Source organism: Cornus florida, unplaced genomic scaffold (genome assembly GCF_030987335.1).
Source record: "Cornus florida cultivar Cherokee Brave unplaced genomic scaffold, ASM3098733v1 CherokeeBrave_3.0.0_Hap2_Chr09, whole genome shotgun sequence".
Lineage (NCBI taxonomy): Eukaryota > Viridiplantae > Streptophyta > Magnoliopsida > Cornales > Cornaceae > Cornus > Cornus florida.
Window position 1 is genome coordinate 63,519,764 of NW_026775579.1, and position 23,334 is coordinate 63,543,097.

A 23,334-nucleotide genomic window follows, 5' to 3' on the forward strand; every position below is an offset into this window, starting at 1 on the left:
AAAGTACTACTCATGTTTTTTTTTGGTTGGCACCGAAACTCACTTGAGCAGGGCCCCTTCGGAACTTACCCCAGTCTACAAACCGGAGATGCTATTGACGGCCCCACACCTTAGCAACAATTGATTATAATGGTGATGGACGGGTTCGAACCTGAGATATGAACGTTCTTATATAATTACCTTACTAACTCGGTTAAGTCTTCGAGGGCTACTACTCCCCAGGTTAACTAGGCCTAGTGTTACAAGGGGGAGCTTATCCCGCATTGAATCTAGATAAAAAAATGATTGAATATAAAAAAGTGGGTACGTAATCTTACCCAATAACTTAATCTTTCGGTTAAATAACTAAATGCCTATATGTTATCATTAGTATTAAAATCAGACCCAAGCTTGTCCCGTGAATCCGATGAATGAATATAAATAGCAAACACCCATCCGTGCCCGATATAAAAAGTCACACATCATCCCTCCTCGTAAAAAGAAACAGGTAGCTCACTCAAGAACGTATCTCGTAACATTTGGATTTACCAACAGTCAACCATGTCAGCGAGCCTAGGGTGCGTGATCGCGGCGGTCGACGGCAGCGAAGAGAGCATGAACGCCTTGAAATGGGCACTCGACAACCTCAAGCTCCGATCACCTTCTCCCGACTCTGACTCCGACTCCGGCGGCTCCTTGGTCATCCTCCACGTTCAATCACCGCCGTCCATCACCACCGGCCTCAGTCCCGGTGCTATCCCCTTCGGTGGTCCCAGTTAAGTGTGTGAGCCTTCAATTCTCTCTCTCTATATCCACAAGATCGTCTATTTTTCAGTTATAATGCCTCCATGAATTAATCAATTACTGAGATTGAAATCACAAAACGCTTTAATTTTGATCACAGTTGATTTGGAGGTCCCTGCGTTCACTGCGGCGATTCAGTCGCATCAGAAACGCATCACAGAGGCCATCATAGCTCACGCTTTGCAAATTTGCTCCGATAAGAATGTTAGACTTTACTTTCTCTCTCTATATGTATATGCTATATATACACACACTCTCTCTAACGCACACATGAATTTAGTAGATGCCAGCAATTTGTTCGTTTATAGTGAGATGGGTGTTTTAAGTTGGGAATGTTATGTAAATTTTTTTGATTTGTAATGGAGAATTGGTTGTTTTATTAGGTGAATGTGAAAACACAAGTAGTTGTTGGGGATGCAAAAGATAAGATTTGCGAGGCTGTTGAGGAATTGCATGCTGATTTGCTGGTAATGGGGTCTCGTGCTTTCGGTCCTATTAAAAGGTACTAAAATTCGAAATTTGGAAGTGTTTTTCTTGTATTTTTTATTTTTTTTGATAAGTCTTGTATTTAGGACGTGATTGGCCATGATCTAGTGAAGATAAGAGTTCTTCCGTTGTATTTTGATAGCATTTGATGCATCCTAATATCTGCTTTAGTCATGACAAACTCGAGCAAATCAATTAGCCTTTAGCGCTTAGAGATAGGTGATAACAACTTGCTTGCTGCTCTTTAGATGGATGGCTACTTCTTGTTTTAGTAAAGCATGCAACTCTTTAGATTTTTTTGACAAATTCTTTCATTAGGTATTTCCCCATGACGATCTTTTATAATGAAACTGCGTATCCAACTGTGTACCATGACAGTGTCTACTCTATTTGTTCCCCCCTTCCCCTTTAATAATGTTGTAGAATTTGCACTTTAGAAAAATAAAAATGTAGTAGAATTTGCTAAATCAAAAAGAACCTTGACATACATATGGCTTACTGCTTCTTCTAAAATTTTGAAGCATGTTGATTGGGTGAGCGCAAGTATTATTTAACAGTTTCATCTTTTTACTTTTGATTTTGGGCATTTTCATAACTTGTTGGCTTGAGCATTTGTCAAACACTGAGCCCCAAAAGAACTGATCGGAAATGTAGAATTCCTTCTAACTTAAAACATATCCTTCATAATCTATGCAAAACATGATTGAAGTCTTGATATGCTTTATTTGCTACATGAAACCTGATCATTTCTTGTATTCAAACAGGATGTTTTTGGGAAGTGTAAGCAATTATTGCTCGAACCATGCACAATGCCCAGTGATGATAGTTAAGGGCACTTCTTGCAAGGCATCATAGGTAAGTATCTTAGCACTCTTTCTTGAGCAGTTTAAGCAGCATTTCACGTTATATTCTCTAGTTTGTTTCTTAAGATTTCATTCCATGAGGATTTAAGCTCTCGTCTCATAAATTTCAATGTCATTTAAATATTTAATGTTTTAAATCTTGATCGTTGCTTTCAGTCTTTGCTGATATGCATGGGTGTGGCATTTGGTTGCGTTGCTTGTGGTCTTTTGATTCCCAACGCTAATTTTTTTTGCGTTGTGACCCAACATTTTTTTTTATAAACTTAATCTAGTGCAGTGATAGCTATATGGCAATCTCTATATACTAAAGAACACATGTATACCCGGGACGGGTTGAATTATCACTTTCCATCCCTGCCCCGTTGGGAGATGGCTGTACCCATGCCCACCCCGCCCCGCCCTGTTAGCAATTTTCTGAATAAAGAAGATCGTTCAGTTAAAGTAGTAATTGTTTCTTAGATCTCACAGAGAGAGATTGAATATTGAATAAAAGATGAGTACAGAGTAATGTTTCAAACCCTCAAATTCTTGAAAACCAGTAACCCTAAAATTCGTGCAAACAAGTTAAAACTCTCAAATCAGGAAGAAAATATTTTAACAAAAATAAAGTAATCAGAGATGAATCACTCTGCCTGAGTGGTGACTGTGTTAGGGTTTACCCGAGATGAATCACTCTGCCCGACTGCCTGAGATGAATTGTTGATCTGTGCCTGAGTGGTGGTTGTGTTAGGGTTTACCAGAGATGAATCACTCTGCCTGACTGGCTGAGATGAATTAACGATCTCTGCCTGAAGGGTTTGGATTTGGAACGTTTGGTCTGTGGTAGATGGCGACTGGTGAGGGACTGAGGATTTGGTCTTTGGGTGAGATGCGCTGACCTGTGTGTTTTGTTGTGAGCTAGTGGATGTGGTGACTGGTGAGTACTTCACACTTTTAGGGTTATGTTATAATATGTATATGTGTGTGTGTATATATATATATAATTTTTTTTTTATATAAAAGAATTGTATATAAGGCGGGGCGGGGGATTATCAGACCCCGTGCCCGTCCGAGCTTTTACTAGTGCATCCAAGGCCCCTAAACAAAACAGAAAAAAGTAAAATTAAAAATTAGAGAAGTTAAACACCATGAGGAGAAACATCATTTCAAGCGACAATTACATCAGGATCCGATCTATGTTTAATTTTGAACCATGACACCACGGAGTTAATCTGACATCAGACGTTTCCTTTCGACTTCTAATGACATAGAGGGGTGAATCCAATCTCAAACTTGGCTCATTTGTTTGACGAGTGAGCCGTAAAATGAGTGGTGCCGAACATTTCAGTTGATTTGTGCCCTATTCGTAAATATAGATTACAATGACAAAATGATTTGCTAGCTCACTTGGCAAATGATTTTCTGACTACTTTATCATATAATTTTAGTGTGACCGCTCTTCAGACCACTGGTTAAATAAGTTGGTAGTTTTTTGCTGGAAATTCTCTTTTTTTAAGTTGCATTTTGAAATTATCATTTTGACCCTTGAGGAGGGGTTAGTATCAACTTGTATGGGGGCATAACCATGCATAAAGCTTCAAGTGAGGTCTTTCTTCTAACATTCACATTTTTTATATGAGAAAAAATATTATTGAATATTTCTAGTGCAATAGAGGAGTAGCAGATTATTGCAGTTGCCAAAGTGGCTTTGTTATTTGCAAAGCCAACAGCTATGGTGTTGCACAGTCCTGCGTCTTGTAATTTTAGGACTTCTTCCCCATTTTGTAGGAGTGCGTTCTGACATTGAGTAGGTGAGGGAAATAATTCTTCTTTTGGATTTGGACAACACCCGCCTTTTTCTCCCCTTGTGTATAGATAACAATGTAATGTTACTCGTATCCAATCACCTGGTGAATCTATCTAAATTTTAATGATTGTGCATAGACATTGACATGCTTAGCAGGCCTCAGTAACTGAATAGAGTTTTGATAAGTTTGTGAATGGGTTGGATGCCCAGACTATGGCTAACATAAATCTGATATGATATTTGTTAACCCCAACGTGATATGATAATTTAACTTCGTAAAATTCCCTTAAATTCAAATTCAATAGTTATTGGATATCTGTTCCAGTAAAGTGGGTCGATCTGATTTTATCGAATTAAATAACAAATTCTAATTTTTTGGTATGCAATTTTTATCACATTATCAAAATATTGATTAAAACTATAATACAAATCAACATATATTATGTAGCATATTGTGTATAGGTCAGAATATCTAATGTATACTACTGTATCATGTACAATAATTTAGGAAGCACGGACACGCCAAAATGGGCAAAGAATCTGTGTCCGACATTTGTCGGACACACCAAAAAACGTGTCTGGAATTTTTTATTTTTTTTTAAATTTTCGGATACGGCACGGACACTCCGCGGACACGCGTTCGACACGCCAGGGGTGCGCGTGTCCGACACACCAGGGGTGCGTGTCCGACACGTGTCTTATTTTTCGGGGTCTAAAAGATAATTTTTGAAAGAAAATTAGGTTAAAGTATAAATATGTGAAGTTATTTAACAACTTTTACTCACTTATGTAGTCAGTACATAATAATTATATACTTGTAAAGTTAATATGCAATTTTAGACAAAACAAATAGATATTTAAGGGCCAGTCATTACACTATTACAGTAGATGAGTTATGATTTTTGTATTTTTTTCATTATGAGGTTGATGAAAAATAATAACATTCAGTAATTTTTAAAGTACTACATCATATATATATATATATATATATATATATATACACACATATATAATATATATACTATTCACCATGTCCCTGCCATGTCCGTGTCTTAATTTTTTTGGATTTGTCGTGTCGCCGTGTTCGTGTCATGTCGTATCCGTGTCCGTGCTTCTTAGACAATAATACATTACCAAAATATGTTCCTCAGTAGATAATAGGATTGGATCTTGAATAATTGGACGTACCTAAGTCCAAAATTGATATCTTTATTATCAAGTCAATATCAAATGTATTTAGATTACTAATGGTAATTGGGTTAGAGTTTATTATTAATCCTTCTAAACAAATTGGATTTAGATCATGATTGAATCCATTTACATGCCTAGTTTTGGGTATGCCCCTGTAGTTTTGACTTTTTTTCTCCACTTGCCGTAGCGACATTTGGTTGTTTCACACGGAAATCTCACTAATTTTGTTCTCGATGCTCATTGTGGTTATTCGTTCTGTATTGTGGAGCCCTTTCCTTTTTTGCCAACATGATATTGTGAGGCTTGCACTTTTTCTGATTGTGTGAACTTACTTGTGGTTGCATTATGAGGATTTACACACGATTTAATTGCTTAGGCATTGGAAAGATTGAGCCAAAAATAAAAAGATAATATATTGATGATAAATATTTAGGGGAAAGAAGAAATAGATGCAGAAACCATTATGAAACACGCAAGGAAGTTTATTTAGTCGGGAAGTTGAAGTTGGATTATAAATATGGGGCTAATTGAGTATGTTGAAGGGTAATGGATGCACCCAGGCTAAGATATATACCCAGATAATGTGACAGGGAGTTGGAAGGCAATAGAAGGCCTTGTGGAAGACAAAACTCGATTCAATTTTAAAGAGAGAATAACCACACCCCAATTCTTTTATGCCATGTATGCTATGCAAGAGACAGTGTGCGCTTTGTTTGTGTGTGTAATGAGGGAAAACCCCAATACGAACAGTGTCGAGTGTTGACAGATGTAGATGAGACTATGCAACAACATTGGTGTAAATATAAGTAACACGCCTATCAAATCCAATCATCATGCTTCTTTGTAATATTTAATAAGCTTCCTTCCTGTTTCTAGAAAGGCTAGAACCTTATGGTTATTCATACCGCTGTTGAAGCAACCAAAAAAAGCTTTTGCATTAAGCTTTCATATTTCATTTTAAGCTTAAAGCAAATTTTTTTCCCTTCCTAGTTGGTACTCAACAACAACCACACACCACCCCCCCCCCCCCCCCCCCCCCCCCCCGCGGTCGCTCTCTCTCTCTCTCTCTCAAGGAATTGTTTGCACCCAAGAGGATTCGAACTGCTTAAAGCAATTTCACCACCAGATCCTTGTTCAGTTACCATATATGTTTGATAAATACTTCCCCCTTTTCTATACCTAATTTGTCAATGCTATAACCAAATTTACTATCAAGACTTAAATGTAATTACATGTATTTGGATAACGTAAGGCCCCTACATGGCTGTCAAACTCATTGAAGTAGCAAGCCACTTTTTGTATTGTGTCATCAACATTATCCACGTGTGCACTGCTGGCAAACCAGTGCATCACACTTTTCGTTCTTTCTTGTGGGTCTCATATTCGTTTACACTTTGTTAGTAGGTTTCTTTTTGTCAAAATTTGTTTAAAAAATTATGTTTGATTTATTACTAGTAGCTACTGTTTCCAATTAATGCAGAAAGACACACTAGTGTCCGTTGATATGTTTCTGAACCTGGCTGTTAGCATTGTTAAAATATATCTGTAGAATGCTATTCTTACTCAAACTTGTAGATAAAAGCAAAAGAATATCTATATTGAATTACAACAGTAAGTTTAAACAGGTGAACAAGTAATGTCACGTGTAACATTTTATAAGCAAAAAGTTGATAATTTCACAATTTTCTGAATTAGATCAATTTGTTGTATATTGAATGTCCTGCTTTTTGTATTGTTCGGCTCTTTTATACTTGATCCTTGACATATGATCTTTTTTCTCTGGACTTCATTTCCCCAAGTTGCTGTCATTGGAACATATTCATTGTGCAGGATCGTTAGTTTTTAGCTTCAGGCCACACATTGCTATCTAATGTTTAACATGATTTAAATCACATTGTAGTGATGGGATGCTTTTGTGGTGTGTTGCTGATACTGCTCAGTCGAGTTGTGGTCCTGTAGTCAGTTGCACGTGAGAAAACTCATTAACCGGCTATGCCTCTGATAAGTGCTACTCTTACCTCCTGCATGCGAGCATTTGGAGAAAATGTTGTGGTTATATGTAGTTGTGTAATGTTGTATCTTGATAAATTAATTATTCTGTTGAGAAAATTGGTTGCTTCTCTGGTTGTATGTCTTGTTCTTCAGACTTGAGGCTTGTGTTTTTATTTCTAATGGTGCTTTGCCTTGTAAATTTCCGAAATAAACCTAAATTATTATTTTGTTTGGATTGTTTTCAAGCAAGTTAGAGTTTTTTGTTTAATTATTTTCAGCTAAGTCTATGGTTTCTTGATGAAACCATGCTGTATTTCTTCAATTTTCTAGGATAAAGTGTGGCCATATGTTTGTACAAGTTAAAATTTTCATTTGGCTAGCTACAAGAAATTTCTGAACTAAAGTCTTTATTACTTCAATATTATCACTGTGGTTTCTGTTGTTAGGTACTTGGGTCTTGTAATGCTTGTGTGTCTGCAGCCTGTCTTTCTTTGTTGCTTAGTTGCACAACACATGGACACAGGCATGGGCACATCTATCGACTAAACATGCACTGAAAGTTAAAAGTTTTAAGTTGATTCTATGACAGTTCTTGAAATGAATATCTATAAATCAATCAAAGTTTGTTTGTTATGCTTAATATCTTCATTTAGATCTATATGGTGATGCAACTTGGGTGGATCAATCTAAAACCTAAAATGTTCGTTTATAACCTAGATTTCATATTTGGGAAGTATTAAAGGTGAGGTTGAGTTGGATGGAGGGGATCTTGTGCACTGCAACGACGTCGTTTCAATACACAGGTATTGAGCCCCGTGACCAGGTTATTTCTCAAGAGTACTACTAGCTAAAGGCCTTACAAGCTGATGTTTACGATTTATGATAGTCATACAATGATTTGGAGGAGACCTCTCGAAAAGTATTAAGTGCCCATTTCGATAAACCCTCTGTTATCTTTCTTTAGCTGAGTGGCATGTATTTCCATGGTGCTCGTTTTTCCAATTATGAAGCATGGCTTAACGATTCTACTCACATTGGCCCTAGTTCCTAAGTGGTTTGGCACTAGTGTCCAGGCACGAAGTCTTGTATTGGTGTGCGTGCTGTGCACTGAAACGACGCTGTTTTGGTGCACAAGATCCCCCTGCATAGGAGGGGATCCAGGTTCGAGTTGGACAAGGATTTGAATTATAAGTTTTAATATTTGCTTTGAGAGTGTGCATGAGTGGTACCACTAGATCTATATGCCTCGATCAGTATTCTGATGCAAAAGAACAAAATTGAGTCTCTGCCTCAGACGGGTCACATTATCTCCATCCATGGGAGGAGACAAAAAAGGCCCAAGATTTTCTTATCTGAGCATGGTGGTCCACAGAATGGTAAGAACAGGAGATATTATTAAATGTGACTAAATAGTAGGACTCGTGAATGTCTTTTGTTTTCAGCCCTTTCACACTGCTTGTCTCTTTCATTAACTGCTGAATTAATCACTTTTTCTGGGTGGGTGGTGTTTGTATTTGGGTGCCATTTCTATCACCATTCTGTGATAAGGAAGCACTCTTGTTCCTCCTCGATGGAACAAGAGTGTCGTATATTGAATGTTTCTCTTCTTACGTGTGTGCGTGTGAATTAATTGTGGGAACGTTCCACTCTCCCAACTCTCGAAAAAATATTATTAGATTTTCCAAGATTTTTTTGGAAATGAAATACCCTTTTAACCGGGTGATCTTTTAGTACACGAGACTGGAAGGTAAAGTTATGATACGTTCGCAAACTACTCATTTAAATTCGAGTGTTTCTGTGCTATGTAAGAGTTGAATTTAGGGTTTTCGCGTCTACGGCTCTCGTCCCATAATTGTGTGTTTAAGTAATTTGACTATGGAAATAATTATACAAATCAACATTTCAGATAGTGTGTGAAAGAATCAACCATTTCATATGTTAAATAGAAAATCTAAAGGCAACAATTTTTAAGAAAACAAAAATGCATGTGTGTGGTAATTGAGATTGAAAAATGCATGGGTGGAATGAGTCGATAAAAATATATATATATATATATATCAGCCATTTTCGAAGTAGATACAAATGATAGCTGTCTTTATTTATTTGTTATCGTATAGTAATAGTTCTCTATTTGACTTAAAGTAAGCTTATCACGAGGGTCTACTGTGAGTCTGTGACGACCTCAATCATTAGATCATGGGCAATGAAAAGTTAATTGATGGCTTGCTGTGCAGCTTTATTATTGACTCGAAATTCATTAAGTGGCTAAGATTCTTTTGCAAACATTTATGTTTACGAGTCTGTATATTTTGTTGTAATCAGGTGTGCACACAAATTTGGTCAAATTGAAAGTTTAACGGGACCAAATTAGACCGGACAGTTTAATTTGATTTGTTAATGATTTGGTTCGGTCACGGTTCTATATTTGTGAAATTATAAAAATATGATTTTGTCACGGTTTGAGGTCCTTTAAGACTAGACTGAACTGAACCGAACCGAACCGTTATGTTATATGTATTTATATTTATATATTAAATTATACATTATATATAATATAATATAATCCTACAATCCAAATTACTTAGAAATTTGTAACAACTATCAATCCTATGATACATTCTTAATTCTCTTAAGTATTATCAATTTATTAGATGATTTTTTTTTTTTCTTTTATATATAGTGGCTAAATTTTGAATTGTGGTTAAATGCTTTTTATTAAATTGGTAATTCTAAATGTATTAGGTTACTAGCAATTCTAAATTTATTATTTCAGTTCCAAAAGTGATAGAAAAGAATGAATTGAAAGTTTTGAATATATTAATAGGTCTAAATGTATTGGTAACTTGACTTTTTGTTGTGCAAGTGGATTTTGAAATATGAATACTTCTGTAAAAATAAAAAAAGAAAAAAAAAAGAAAAGGGAACCGAACCAAGCCTAACCGGTTTTTCACAATTTGGTTTGGTTTAGTTCTTTTGGTCAAATGGTTTCGTTTGGTTCCAAATTTTATGAATCAGTTAGAATTGTTTGATTTTAAAAAATTTTTAAACTAGTTCAAACCGAACCGTATGCACCCTAATTATAATATGTCCTTTCTTGTAGCATGTTGTAGAGATTTCATCCTAAAATTCTTTAGTATGACAATTCAAAGAATATAACAAGACAGTTATAGTTAAAATTTATCGCTACTCTACAAAAGAGAATCAACCGCAACAAAGAATCTAGACTACTCACTCACTAAGGCAATTCAAAAGGTAGAACGGGACAATAACCATTAAAAGTTACGAGACAATTACCACTAAAAGTTTGACTACAAGTACACAGTAGGGTAAAATCAAAAGAAAGAACTGGAGAATTTTCATTAAAAGTTGTACAAGTACACAATTTATAGTTGTAAATTATCCGAAGTACTATCTTGCCAGAGTAGAATTCTCAGCCCTTAACGTCTTGTGACGGACTCACCACCCCCTCTCACTCACATAAATTGAGTTAAGTAATTATCGAATTCGATTTTTAAATCATTATTAAAAAACCATACACTACCTCTCATTTTTTTATCTATAAAAAAACAGAAAGTGTTATATTATTGAACTAATGGTCTGTTAATGAAAAGTTGTCAAACAAAGCTGATTCACTTTTTTTTTTTTTAAAAAAAAAAAAATATGATTTTAAGTTAAAGTGCTTTTATTTTATTTTATTTAAAATATATATATATATAACAAGTGTGGGAGTTAATCAGGACACAATATATATATATATATTGTGTCCTGACACACTTGTTATAACCTTTTACTTTGATGAACTATATAATTTGATGTCCTTTAATTATTGAAAAATAGTCCTATAATTGCACGTGAATGAGATGATATTTTAATTAAAAAAGAAAAGAAAAAATTATATTCTAAATTGCATTATAGGTATATGAGATGGATGTGGTAGAATGGTGGGTCCGGGTTATTCGCCATTCCCGTGACCGACCGGAATCCCGTGCTTGACCCGCGTAGGGACAAAAATCCAGTTGCCCTGCCCGTATTACAGAAGGGATGTTCACGAGCATTGTTATCCACTTTACATCCCCATAATACCCTTTAATTATCGACTAATTACAATCATACGCTCACGAGCCATTATTGTTTATTTATTATTATTATATTTTTAGGATTGAGTTCCTCGTTAATATCTTTGGATCGATTTGTTTAAAACTCAGTTTAGACTTGTTATTAAGCAAATGGGTCGAGAGCTCGTTTAATAAATGATTGAGCAAGTTTGGACGGCTTTGTGAGTGTAGTAGTACTCTTGTGAACACTGAACTAAATTCATATACATTTGTAGGTGTTCATGAAAATAAGTTCATCATCATCTTCATAAACATAAGTTCATTAACAAATTTTTGATCATCATGGAGGTTTAAGATTCGAATTCTTAAACAAAACCTTGTATAAGTTAGTATAAATTTATGACGAAGAGAGTCCAAACACGAATTGAACCCATAAACAAAATCACAAATGAGCTGAGTCCGAATAATTAAACTGAAGTTTTCTATCTACTAAAAAAAATATGGGCAAGACTTATTTATTCACTTGTAAGTAGGTCATTCCTAATAAATTGTAATTTCAAAATCAAGAAAGTTATAAATAAGGACAATAACTTTGTTTGGAATAAAATTTAATCACCCTCTCGGATTTCCTTATTTATCACCTTTCTGATTTTATCATTATAGACTATATGTGCATTTGTAATTGGACCACATCAAAAGTCATTAGGGATGACCTACTTACCAGTGAGTAAGCAAGTCTTGTTCAAAAAATATATCAATTATGTTAGTGACACCTTTGTTGTGTTAATGGTGTAGGATTGAATCTCAACTTAGACATTTGAGGTGACCTACTATTTTAATTGGTCAATTATGTAATAAATAAGGAAGTAAAGTCCTCCATTAGTTGTATTTAGTATAAATAACTAATTAAAAATTATTTAGTTAAGCAATTCATTACAAATGTTAGGTGTGAATATCACTACTTTTGTTTTGATGGCGTAGGTAATGTAATGAAATTTGAATCTCAACTAGACACAGTGGCATTTTCGTGGTTTTTGACAATAAAGAGGTCAGAGTTTACTCTAACCCTTACAACATAGCAACATTCTTTTGGTGCATATGAGCTTCGCTGGTCTAAAGAATCTGAAACTCTCTTATTTGTTGTGTTTTGATCACTCTTCCCAATGAACTGATCATAAGCTTTGTCGTTTACTCCATCTATTTTTTGTCACCATCATAGCGTTACAATTATTTTGCGGCCAAGTAATTATGTCCCAAAATATCCCAATAATCTCATTCATTATTTGTAAGAAACTATATTATATATAATAAACAAAATTTAATCAATAGTTACATAAAAATAATGACATGGGTATTTTGGTAAATTAACAGCTTCTTAGCTTCTTATATAAGGTCTTCTCTCTCCCTCTCGAACATACTATCATCTCAAGAACACTATCACCATTCTCTACCAGTCATGGACTTGCTTAGTTTCTCATTTCTCTTCTCTCTCTTGTTTGCAAACACCATTGCTTTTGATCCATGTGATTCTTCTACTTCCAAATTAGACGGCTCTGATCTCTCCGTCATTCACGTCTACGGTAAATGCTCGCCCTTCTCCGCACCCAAGCCTGCCTCCTCATGGGTCAACACAGTCCTAAACATGGCCTCCAAGGACCCAGAGAGGGTCAGCTACTTGTCAAGCCTTGTGGCCCAAAAGCCCACAAAGGTCCCAATTGCCTCGGGCCAACAGGTCCTAAACGTAGGGAACTACATAGTCCGGGTCAAAATTGGGACACCGGGTCAGCTCATGTTCATGGTGTTGGACACCAGCAATGACAATGCGTGGGTCCCGTGTAGCGGGTGCACCGGGTGCTCTTCCACCGTGTTTACACCCAATACTTCCTCGACTTACGGGGAAATGGAGTGCTCTGTACCCGAGTGCACCCAGGTCCGCGGACTCTCATGTCCGGAAACCGGCACGAGTACGTGCTTCTTCAATCAATCTTATGGTGGAGATTCATCTTTCTCGGCTACATTATCACGTGATTCCCTTGGACTTGCCGCCGATGTCATCCCTAATTATGCTTTCGGATGCATTAACGCGGTGTCCGGTAAAGCAATTCCGCCCCAAGGGTTATTGGGTTTGGGCCGTGGACCCACATCTTTGCTCTCACAAACTGGGTCACTCTACTCTGGCGTGTTCTCATACTGTTTACCCAGTTTCAAATCATACTACTTTTCAGGGTCGTTAAAACTCGGTCCGCTGGGTCAACCCAAGAATATCAAAACCACTCCGCTCTTAAAGAACCCTCGCCGGCCGTCACTGTACTACGTTAACCTCACCGGAGTTAGCGTTGGGCGGGTCAAGGTCCCGATAACCCCCGAACTCCTAGCATTCGACCCGACCACGGGTTCCGGGACCATCATAGATTCGGGTACGGTCATGACCCGATTCGTGCCGCCCGTTTACGAAGCGATCCGGGATGAGTTTAGAAAACAAGTGAAAGGCCCGTTCTCATCATTGGGTGCTTTTGATACATGCTTCACTGCAACAAATGAAGATGTAACTCCTGCAGTTACGTTCCGTTTCGAGGGGATGGACTTGGTGTTGCCGTTGGAGAACAGTTTGATCCATAGCAGTTCCGGGTCGTTGGCGTGTTTGGCAATGGGGGCTATGCCGGTGAACTCGGTGTTGAATGTGGTAGCCAATCTGCAGCAGCAGAACCTCCGGGTTATGTTTGATGTACCAAACTCTCGCCTCGGGATTGCCCGTGAACTTTGTAACTAGGTTTTTTTTTATGCTGTGTCTCTCCTTGTGGTGTGTGTGTGGAATATTGAAAGGGTTGTTTTGTCTTCATGCAACTATTAAATTAATGTTATAAGAGTCTGTTGAATTTTGATTATGAAGTTGTGCAAATTTAGATAAGTGATATTTGAAGTGTATCGGGACTTAAAATATAATGTTTCCTTTTATATTGACAATTTTGTAGTGTAAGAACACAATTTAAATAATTATGGAGTACCAGGTTATATATTAAAAGATAATTGTGGTATTTCCTTTTTAAAATAAAAAAAATGAAGTACAAGCACACATATAATTGTAAAACTTCCTAGGAATTTTCTTCTTTATTCTTAATAACCCACTCCCTTGCGCTACTCTTGATTTGGACTCCAAACTTTATTAAATTATAGGAAAGTTTTTGACTTAATCACTAGAATCTTTAATGAGGTTAATTAGGTGTTACGAGGGAATTTGTCCCTCATTAAATTTGGATGGGATAGTAAATGGGTATATATGGGTAAAGTGTTAGCCCTATTTAATAGTTTAAGTGTTTTGGTCGAATTACGAAGCAACCACATGTTACAATCGGTATTAAAACCAGACTAATTTCTTGATCTAGTGCCATGTCAAATGTCCGACCCAGAGGGGTCCGGGTTAGCCTACGATCAAGGAAGGCAAGGTACCTGACCGCAATGAGGATGTCAGGTGGGGGAGGATATTACAAGTGGAACTTGTCCCACATCAAAAGTAAATATATGTATATGAGTTAAGTATTAGTCTCATCTACTAACTTAAGTGTTTTGATCGAATTGCGAACTACCCGCTCTAATTACATTGTTCTCTTAGTTTAGTGTTATTTTATTATACAAGGTCTATTAACACCTTCTAGGGAGACACAGACAGAGAGACTAAGATATAAGAAACATTGATACTTCTACAAGGGTGACGTACCCATATCGTGTTAGCATCAGATACCGATACTCGAGGTTATGTGCCTGATATTTTTTAAATGTATTCATAATTTTAATATATATATAAATTATTATATTTTTTCATTTTTAATTTGTATCCGATACTTCGATCGACCACATATTCGGTACTTCTTAAATATTTGCTAATACATTTTAAACAAGTTTTGAACATTAAAATGTAACTTTTCCTACATTTTATAGTATAATTATTAAGAAAATATATATGTCATGATTTGATATAAAATTTAGAACATATTAAAATTGCATTTAGATTCAAAATTTTATATATCTAAAAAAATTAGCTCAAAAAATAAAATTATATATATATATAAGATTTGTCATACTGCCGTATTGTGTCGTACCTAAATCCGTGCTTCATAGGCTGAAAGATAGCCAAAGCTCAACTTCAACACTCAAAGAATCTAAATATGAAGAATAACAAACATATCACATAAGTGATGCTGTTCTTTGAAGTGATACCAATTTTTTCACGACCCAAATCTATGGAACCTGAATCATGAACAGAAATGGACTCAACTGGGCTCTTACTCAAGCCCCGAGGATATAATCTAATGAGAAATGATCATTTTAATAGGTGATTAATGCATATTATAAGGTTCTAGGGGCTAGAGTAAAGGTTTCCTACAAGTGGGTAGCCTCGGTTTAGGAAATTTCATGATCATGCCTCACTTAAACAGTCATAACTCTTTCTGTAAGTTGAATTTTTGAGTAAAACGAATTCCATTGGAAAGTTAACTCAAAACATTCAAATTGAGCACAAAATTCACTTAATTTGGATTAAAAATGAGAAAAATATGGCGGTTTGAAGTTAACAAGTCAAAGCTGATTTAAGGAAGAAAGTTAGTCGGCTCAAACTTAATGTGAGCCGGCTCACACATCCCCACCATTTGAGATCAAGCTCTTATTGAAAAATATATGCTTCGTATAGTATTTAAAATGAAACAAACATTATACTATTATGATTATGAGATACTCAACATATTTAATAATGTGCTAAATTAATAATTAATTAAATAAGTATAGTATTTAAAATGAAACAAACATTATAATAATATGATTATGAGATACTCAACATATTTAATAATGTGCTAAATTAATAATTAATTAAATATTCAACTCAAAATATTTAATTAATCATACAATTAAAAAATAATATAAAAATAATAATAATAATAGATAAATAAGGAATCTAAATCGAGAACAATATTTGATACTATGTCTTTAAGGCAAATTACGACTTCCCTAGTGTTGAATGGTTTTAATGGCATTTGTCTCCTACCAATGGATCTTGCAGCTTAGATCACTTCCAATCGGTTCAAGTTGAGAGAAGGAGAGAAGACTTTATTATACCACACTCATCTAATCTCAAAAAGAACACATTACACTATAAAATGCTTAGCGAAATCCACCTTTATTTTAGTCCAAAGTTGCTTGAAATACTCGAAAAAACTAGTTTTCAAAACTAGTTTTCAACTACTCTATTGGCCTTCTAACGAAATTAAGTCTAGTCAAGCATTATTCAATTTCGAAAATTTAAAGAAAGATCATCACAACTAATTTTGGATCAAGCTTTTGAAGTCGTTACACTGAACAACTCAAGGAGATTGAATCATAGAAAAAATTCTAATTATACAAGAATCAATCATAGAATTGTATCTCTTTTCGTTGAACGATAAAATTGAAAGTTTGAAGTAGTGTTTGGAATGATTTGGTATATTAAGACGACCTTATGAGAGCAAATCACATTTAAACACCGGCTTTACATGATTTGGTATATAACAAAGACATTATAATCACTAAGCCAACATATATGTCACTAGATAAATATTAATTTGACTGGAGTTTGTTTGTTTGTTTTTCTTTTTTTTAAGTAAGGAAAACTAATAAGTGATTAATTTATTACTTGGGTCGACAAACTGAGTCCAAAATATGTTAAATCATTAAATGCGATTTAATTACATGGTACGTTACGTTGACCTTTCGTGAAGTTTGAACAAATTACACACCGTAGAATATTTAATATTTATTATTTTGACTTCTTTTGAGATTGGCACGTGAACACAAAGACATGTTTTCTTTCTGAAAAACCTGTTGACCAAATTTTATAAAATGACAATTTTGCGCTTCTCTCGTATAAAATGCAATATAATATAATTATAAGATAAGAGTATTTCTGATTTTTTACACTCAAAGTCACTTTTCGGCTGTCGATGACTAGATTTTGAGAAAGTCAAAGTAATAAACGTTGATCGATCTATCTATGTGTAATTTGTCCAAACCTTATAAGTCGATGTAATTACTCTTTTTAACTATATTATGACATAAGAATTGGCATCTTCCAACTAACCCCTTGTCTAGGAAGAGAGAATGAACTTTTACTCACTAATGTATGATTAATGAGTTGCAAAAATTCAGAAGATGGCATTAAATTTGGGTTTAACTAAAAGCTTATAGACCTCTTCCCAGATGAAATGGAGATTAATTGAAAAACGAAAAATGCCTTTACTGAGATCAAAAAGTAATTTCTTCAGCTTTGATAAACTGAAAAACAGCTTTGAAAATTACTAAACTTTAAATCAAAGTGATTGGAAATTAATTTGTAAATTTTGATTAATTAAAGTTACTATTCAAAGTAACAGTGTATGTGCCCAAAAAAAAAAACTATTCCGAAGATATATAAATTGGGCTGGGTGTTTTAGATTCCGACGCTTATTAGGTGTTTTGACTTTGTGGATCAAAGCCACTTCATTAGAGAATTTTTGTTTTTTTGGTCTGTGATGGTGGTTTCCGGGCTTTTAAAGAACATGTCGAACACATGTAATACCTAGTCTTATATGCATCGGACTTTTTATATAATTGTCATAATTTAAGTCACGCAATCCTTTTTAACGGATGTTGCTCTTACGTTTCAAGTGCGCTCTTGCTCTTCGCAATCTCGTTCCCATTCTCAGTATTTGTAATTTAATTTTACTAAATTTTTTTTCCTAGTTGGTACTCACACACACATGTCTCTTCTGAGATTTGAATTTCTGACCTTCTTTTGGGATGTAAGAGGCCGATATTGCTAGGCCACTGACCCGTTGATTTTACTACTTTTGTACTCCTACTCTTGAATTTATTTTCGCTCCGCCCCAGCTTTAACTACTTAGTCATTATGTCATAGGTTGCTCATTTGAAATCGGCCTAAAAAGTCTTTGTACGAATTAGAAAGTCTTGGAGCTTGAAGGCTGTGGGCCTCAATTACCCCAATAATAGAGACCCCAGCATTTAAGGTGGGTCAATTGAAGTGGTTGATCCAGAAACGTACCAAGTAACTCAAATGAACCATGAATGAATATATTATCTGAGCTCAATTTAGCTCTAAAGAAGTTCACTCTTGGTCATAAAATGCCAGGGAATAAAAATATGAAGAATTTAAGCTACTCCAATGTTGTGTATTTAAGCGAGTCCAGCCCAATTTTGGTGACCGAATCCGCTCTAATGCCAGTTATCAAAATTGGATCGCTACGCGAGTTGTCCTCCTTTTTGGAGATCCGTGGACCCATATGCCGAGGTCCAATTGTATTTAATTTTTTTTTTTTTTTTTAAAAAAACAGGCCCACTAGTATTTGTAGCGGACCAGTTTTGTTTTTAAGGCCCTGTTTGGGGAAAAAAATGTAAAAAATCAGTTTTTTTTTTTTTTTTTTTTTTTTTTTTTTTTTTTACTTTTTAGTTTTTTTCTTCTTCAACAAAACTGAACCAAAGAGTCATTAAGGCATTATTTGGTGGACACAAACAGTGTCTTAAAGGTTTTTTTAGGCCAAAAAAAGTTTTAAAAAAAGAGAACAAATTAATTGTTTTTTGTTCTTTTTGACCTTTTCTGTACACGTATTGCAATAGTGGCTTAACGGCTATATTGGCCATAAAAATTATTTTTTTATTTTTTCCTAAAAAAGTTATTTTTTATTAAAAAATTGCCTTCATTTTTATTTCTATATAATAAATATATAACCCATAATATAGCTGTTGAAAAAAGTTAATTTTTTTATCAATAATTTAAAATTTATTAAAATATTAATATTTTTGGAGAGTGAAAAAGCATCAATTGAGCATATATGATAACTAAAATTTGGAGAATCCAAAACGCTGACGCAGCTTTTGGAAAATACTTGGAATGTGATCAAATTGAAGTTTTGAACGTGAAAAATTTGGATTGCCAAATTTTGGAGATACCATTAGAGTTGCTCTAAGTAGCAGCTTCTCTAATGGCATTGCCAAATTTTGACAATCCAGCAATTCTAAGTCAGCATTTTTCAATAGTCAAATAAGTCTTTTCAAGAATCACGTAAGTATTTTTAACTTTCTAAATTTTAGCTATTGCATATGCTCTAATAGTTCATTTTTGCTCTCTAAAAATATAAATATTTTAATAATTTTTTTTTTTTTTTTTACTTTTTCTGACGGCCATATAATAGCTTTATCATAAAAAAAAATTTAATAAACAAGACTAGGCCAGTGGTTTGGGCCAAAAAAACAAGACAAAAAAAATCCTCAAAAACTGATTTATGGAATTTTTTCCAGCCAAACATGCCCTTGGGGTAAGGGCGACAGTGGTTTGGGCCAAAAAAAAAAAAAAAAAAACAAAAAATGAAGAAGCAAAAAGCAGGCGGGTGCCCTCGGGGGCTTGACTCAGTTGGTAAGTGCTTGGCACTGGCTCACACTAGGCCAGTGTTCGATCACTGTCAACCCCATTATCACCCCCGACTTATCCGGTGTATCCTTGGGGCGAGGCTCTGCACCTCAGGTTTGTAACCTAGGGTGGGTCCCAAAGTGGCCTTGCCTAGGGGAATTCCTGGTGCTAACTAAAAAAAAAAAAAAGTAGGCGGGCCTGTGATCTCTACCTGGTCGTTGTTTTTGATGATGCATTCTGAGAGTCCAATTGGAGCACCGGACTCGCCAAATATGACCCAAAATGGCCAAAAAGACACTAGTGCTAATGACCTAATATGAAATTTGCAGTGAACAAAATATAAAGCTCATATTGGGTTAATCTTAGCCATCTTATTCCAATATTATTGTCCTAGTATCTATTTAAACAGCATTTGCGGTAAACAATATTCTTGGCAATTGTTGTGTTTTTTTTTCCCTTCGTTTTCTTTGTACATCATAGTACAAAACCATGGATAGGGTTGCAAATGACACAAGCTTCAATCTATTTGGCCTGGGTTTGTTCATTTGTGAGCTTTACGTTGACTCTGTTCAAAATTGTAATGAGCTTTTGAAAAGTAGAGTTCGAGCTAAATTCATTATTATTTGAAAGCTCAAGTTTAGCTACGCTACTAAAAAAAATTAAACCTCATGTTTGTGCACTCAGTTTGAGCTAGCCTTCAAGATCGATTTGACTATTCATGAAATTAGACGAGCATACACAAACCCATGTTCATGAAAGTATACAAATTTACACAAGTATATTTTCATGAACACATATGAGTTTAAGAGATTAGTGTTCACACGTCAAATCTAACACTATTTGGAATTGACTCATTTACTAAATGAGTTCAAAAATTAAATTGGAGTTTGACTTATTTTAATGCAATCGAGTTTTAAACAAGCCCATCTAGACCATTTGCGAACCAACTTCGTTCATTAACTACCCTGACTATGAATAGTGTGTGTTTTTTTTATTTATGACAATGGTTAGAAAGTTAGTAGTCAGTGGAGGATAATGAGAAAGAAATTCGAACCTAGAATCATAGGATAGGGACACTTAAAACCTGATGCTTTGGGTAACAGCCCTCTATTCTAGTTATAGTTAAGTTGTAAAAGTGATTCCTTTTAATTTCAGATAAAAAGAAAATGAAACATAAGTGATTTCTTCTTTGTTGGTGTCAAACCTCTCACCGTAATTTGCAAACTATCTTGAGACATCTGGTACTTTGGGATGCACATGTATGAATTACAAGATGATTTGTCTCACTTAGATTAATATTAAAATTATAATTCGTCCTCACTAAATTATTTTTTTTACATTTTATATTTCAAATTTTTGAAAATACGCTCACTAATATTACAATTCACCCACACTGATTTTTTATTTTACTTTAAATTTTTTAAAATTCATGAAGAAAACTCCATTGAAATTACAAAAATGGAACCAATATATAAATTTGTCCCCAAAAATCAATAGACTTCCCCCTTCACAAAATTTTTTGGATCTGTCATTGCTCCTTAGCCATATACATATGTGTGTGTGAGAGAGAGAGAGAGAGAGAGAGAGAGGTGGATTGATGATGCTATGAAGGGGTCCATTGCCTTTGTATCAAATTCACATAAAAGGTTGAAGAAATCATTTAACAGCTCAGTAGTGTACCAAAGTAATTATAAGAAGCAACTCTTTAACACCTCATTATTCATAACAATGATAATAACCACTCAACCCATTTCCTGTCCGTACAAGTGTATTGGGTTGCATGTGAGTTCACAAAAATACAACAAACAATCTCCTAAATAATGGTTAAAATGGTCAACTTCCAAAAAGAAAGTAAAAGTCTGTTAAATCGGTCAGCATATAGGTACGAAGCCAAGTTTTATGACTAAATAAGGGGATCATCTAAATTATATGTAATGTGGATTACAATATATATATATATATATATATATATATAATATTACATGTAAATATGTAATGTATCAAGCTTATGTTATGCGAAATCAATCTTTTGGTCCGTAATTATCACGAATTTTGAACTAGATTTTTACATTTTGGTTTCTATAGTTGTCGATTTATATTAAAATGAACACATTTAGCAAGACAATTTATTTATTTATTTTTTTTTAAATGAGACACGGAAACTTCAATACTGTTAATTGTAACAACCGCGTTTTGGAGAATGCAACAAATACAAAATTCATTATATCAAATTCTCTAATCAAGAAGTGTTGAATTTTCAAAATAATGTATACTGTGTCACGTTCTCGAAATAATAGTGTGTGTGGTGTGTTGCATTTTTAAAGTAAATGCGCGTTGCATTTTTGATGTAGTATTGTAATACGCGGAATGTGAAAAAGAATAGATTGTAAAAATTGTTGGGATCCACAATCAATCCCTGTGATTTGCAACAAATACAAAATTCATTATATTGAATTCTCTAGACATGAGGTGTTGAATTTTCAAAATAATGTATATTGTGTCACGTTATCGAAATAATAGCGTGTGTGATGTGTTGCGTTCTTAAAGTAAATACGCGTTACTTTTTTGATATAGCATTGTAATACGCGGAATGTGAAAAAGAATAGAATGTAAAAATTGTTGGCAACCACAATCAATCCCTGTGATTTGATTAGTCGACCCACAAGAGTTTAAAATAGCATGAGAGCGATAGAGATGGGTTGGAATTATTATTGCTAATATTTTAAAATGCAATTATTTCTTTCCATGCATTATGATGATAACGAAAATTCTCAATGCCACCACAACCACAACCACTTTTCTTTCAAACTATATATATTGACATTAATTATATTTGGAATTCAAGGAAATGAAGTCAAAGTCAAGAGGACCCTCCAATTTCCCACATTTTTTCCAGGGTTCCATACATTAAACCCCCTCTTTCATACTCTATAGCTATTTATATAATCACATATATTGTATATTTATAAAATATTACATTCGAATTAGAACTTGATTAGTGCAAGATACTCTCATCAGTACTCAATTCGATAAAAATTGTTCAAATTAAAATTAGATCAGTAAATGAAGCTCTCGTCATTACTGAATCTGTCAAAAACTGTTTAGACTAAAATTAGATTAATGTACGTAACTCTAGTCATAATTGAATTTGTCAAAAATCGTTCGGACTAAAACTAGTGCAGACAGGACAAAAATCACATGACCAATATTGATGTGTAAAATGGACAATATTATTCACTAATTATATTTGAAATTTAAGGAAATGAAGTCAAAGTCAAGACAACCTTCCAAGTTCTCACATTTTTTCCCTGGTTCCATATATTAAACCCTGTTTCATACTAAACAACTATAAATATCATCAGATATATTGTACATCTATAAAATATTACATTCGGATTGCAACTTGATTAGTGCAGGAGACTCTTGTCAATACTGAATTTGATAAAAATCGTTCAAATTGAAACTAGACTAGTACATGCGACTCTCTTCATTACTGAATGTGTCAAAAACCGTTCAGACTAAAACTAAACCAGTGAATGCAACTCTCGTCATAACTGAACTTGTCGAAAACCGTTCAGGTTAAAACTATATCAGTGTACGTAACTCTTGTCACCGTAAAAAAGACAAAAATCACATGACCAATATTGATGTGTAAAATGCACAATATTATTCACTAATTATATTTGAAATTTAAGTAAATGAAGTCAAAGTCAAGACCACCCTGCAAATTCTCACATTTTTTCCATGGTTCCA

At 34.5% G+C, this 23,334-nt stretch overlaps 2 protein-coding genes across 2 annotated transcripts; both read left to right on the plus strand.

Annotated features, from left to right (window-relative positions):
• Positions 1 to 427: 427 nt before the first annotated feature.
• LOC132274111 (universal stress protein PHOS34) lies at positions 428 to 7,369 on the plus strand. Its single transcript, XM_059775279.1, has 5 exons — positions 428 to 754; positions 884 to 987; positions 1,167 to 1,285; positions 2,034 to 2,124; positions 7,010 to 7,369. The coding sequence occupies exons 1-4, from the start codon at positions 541 to 543 to the stop codon at positions 2,122 to 2,124; spliced, it is 528 nt and encodes a 175-aa protein (XP_059631262.1). The 5' UTR covers positions 428 to 540; the 3' UTR covers positions 7,010 to 7,369.
• Positions 7,370 to 12,557: 5,188 nt separating this feature from the next.
• On the plus strand, positions 12,558 to 14,041 carry LOC132274112 (aspartyl protease AED3). The gene has a single exon (XM_059775280.1). The coding sequence runs from the start codon at positions 12,613 to 12,615 to the stop codon at positions 13,924 to 13,926; it is 1,314 nt and encodes a 437-aa protein (XP_059631263.1). The 5' UTR covers positions 12,558 to 12,612; the 3' UTR covers positions 13,927 to 14,041.
• The last annotated feature ends 9,293 nt before the right edge of the window (positions 14,042 to 23,334 follow it).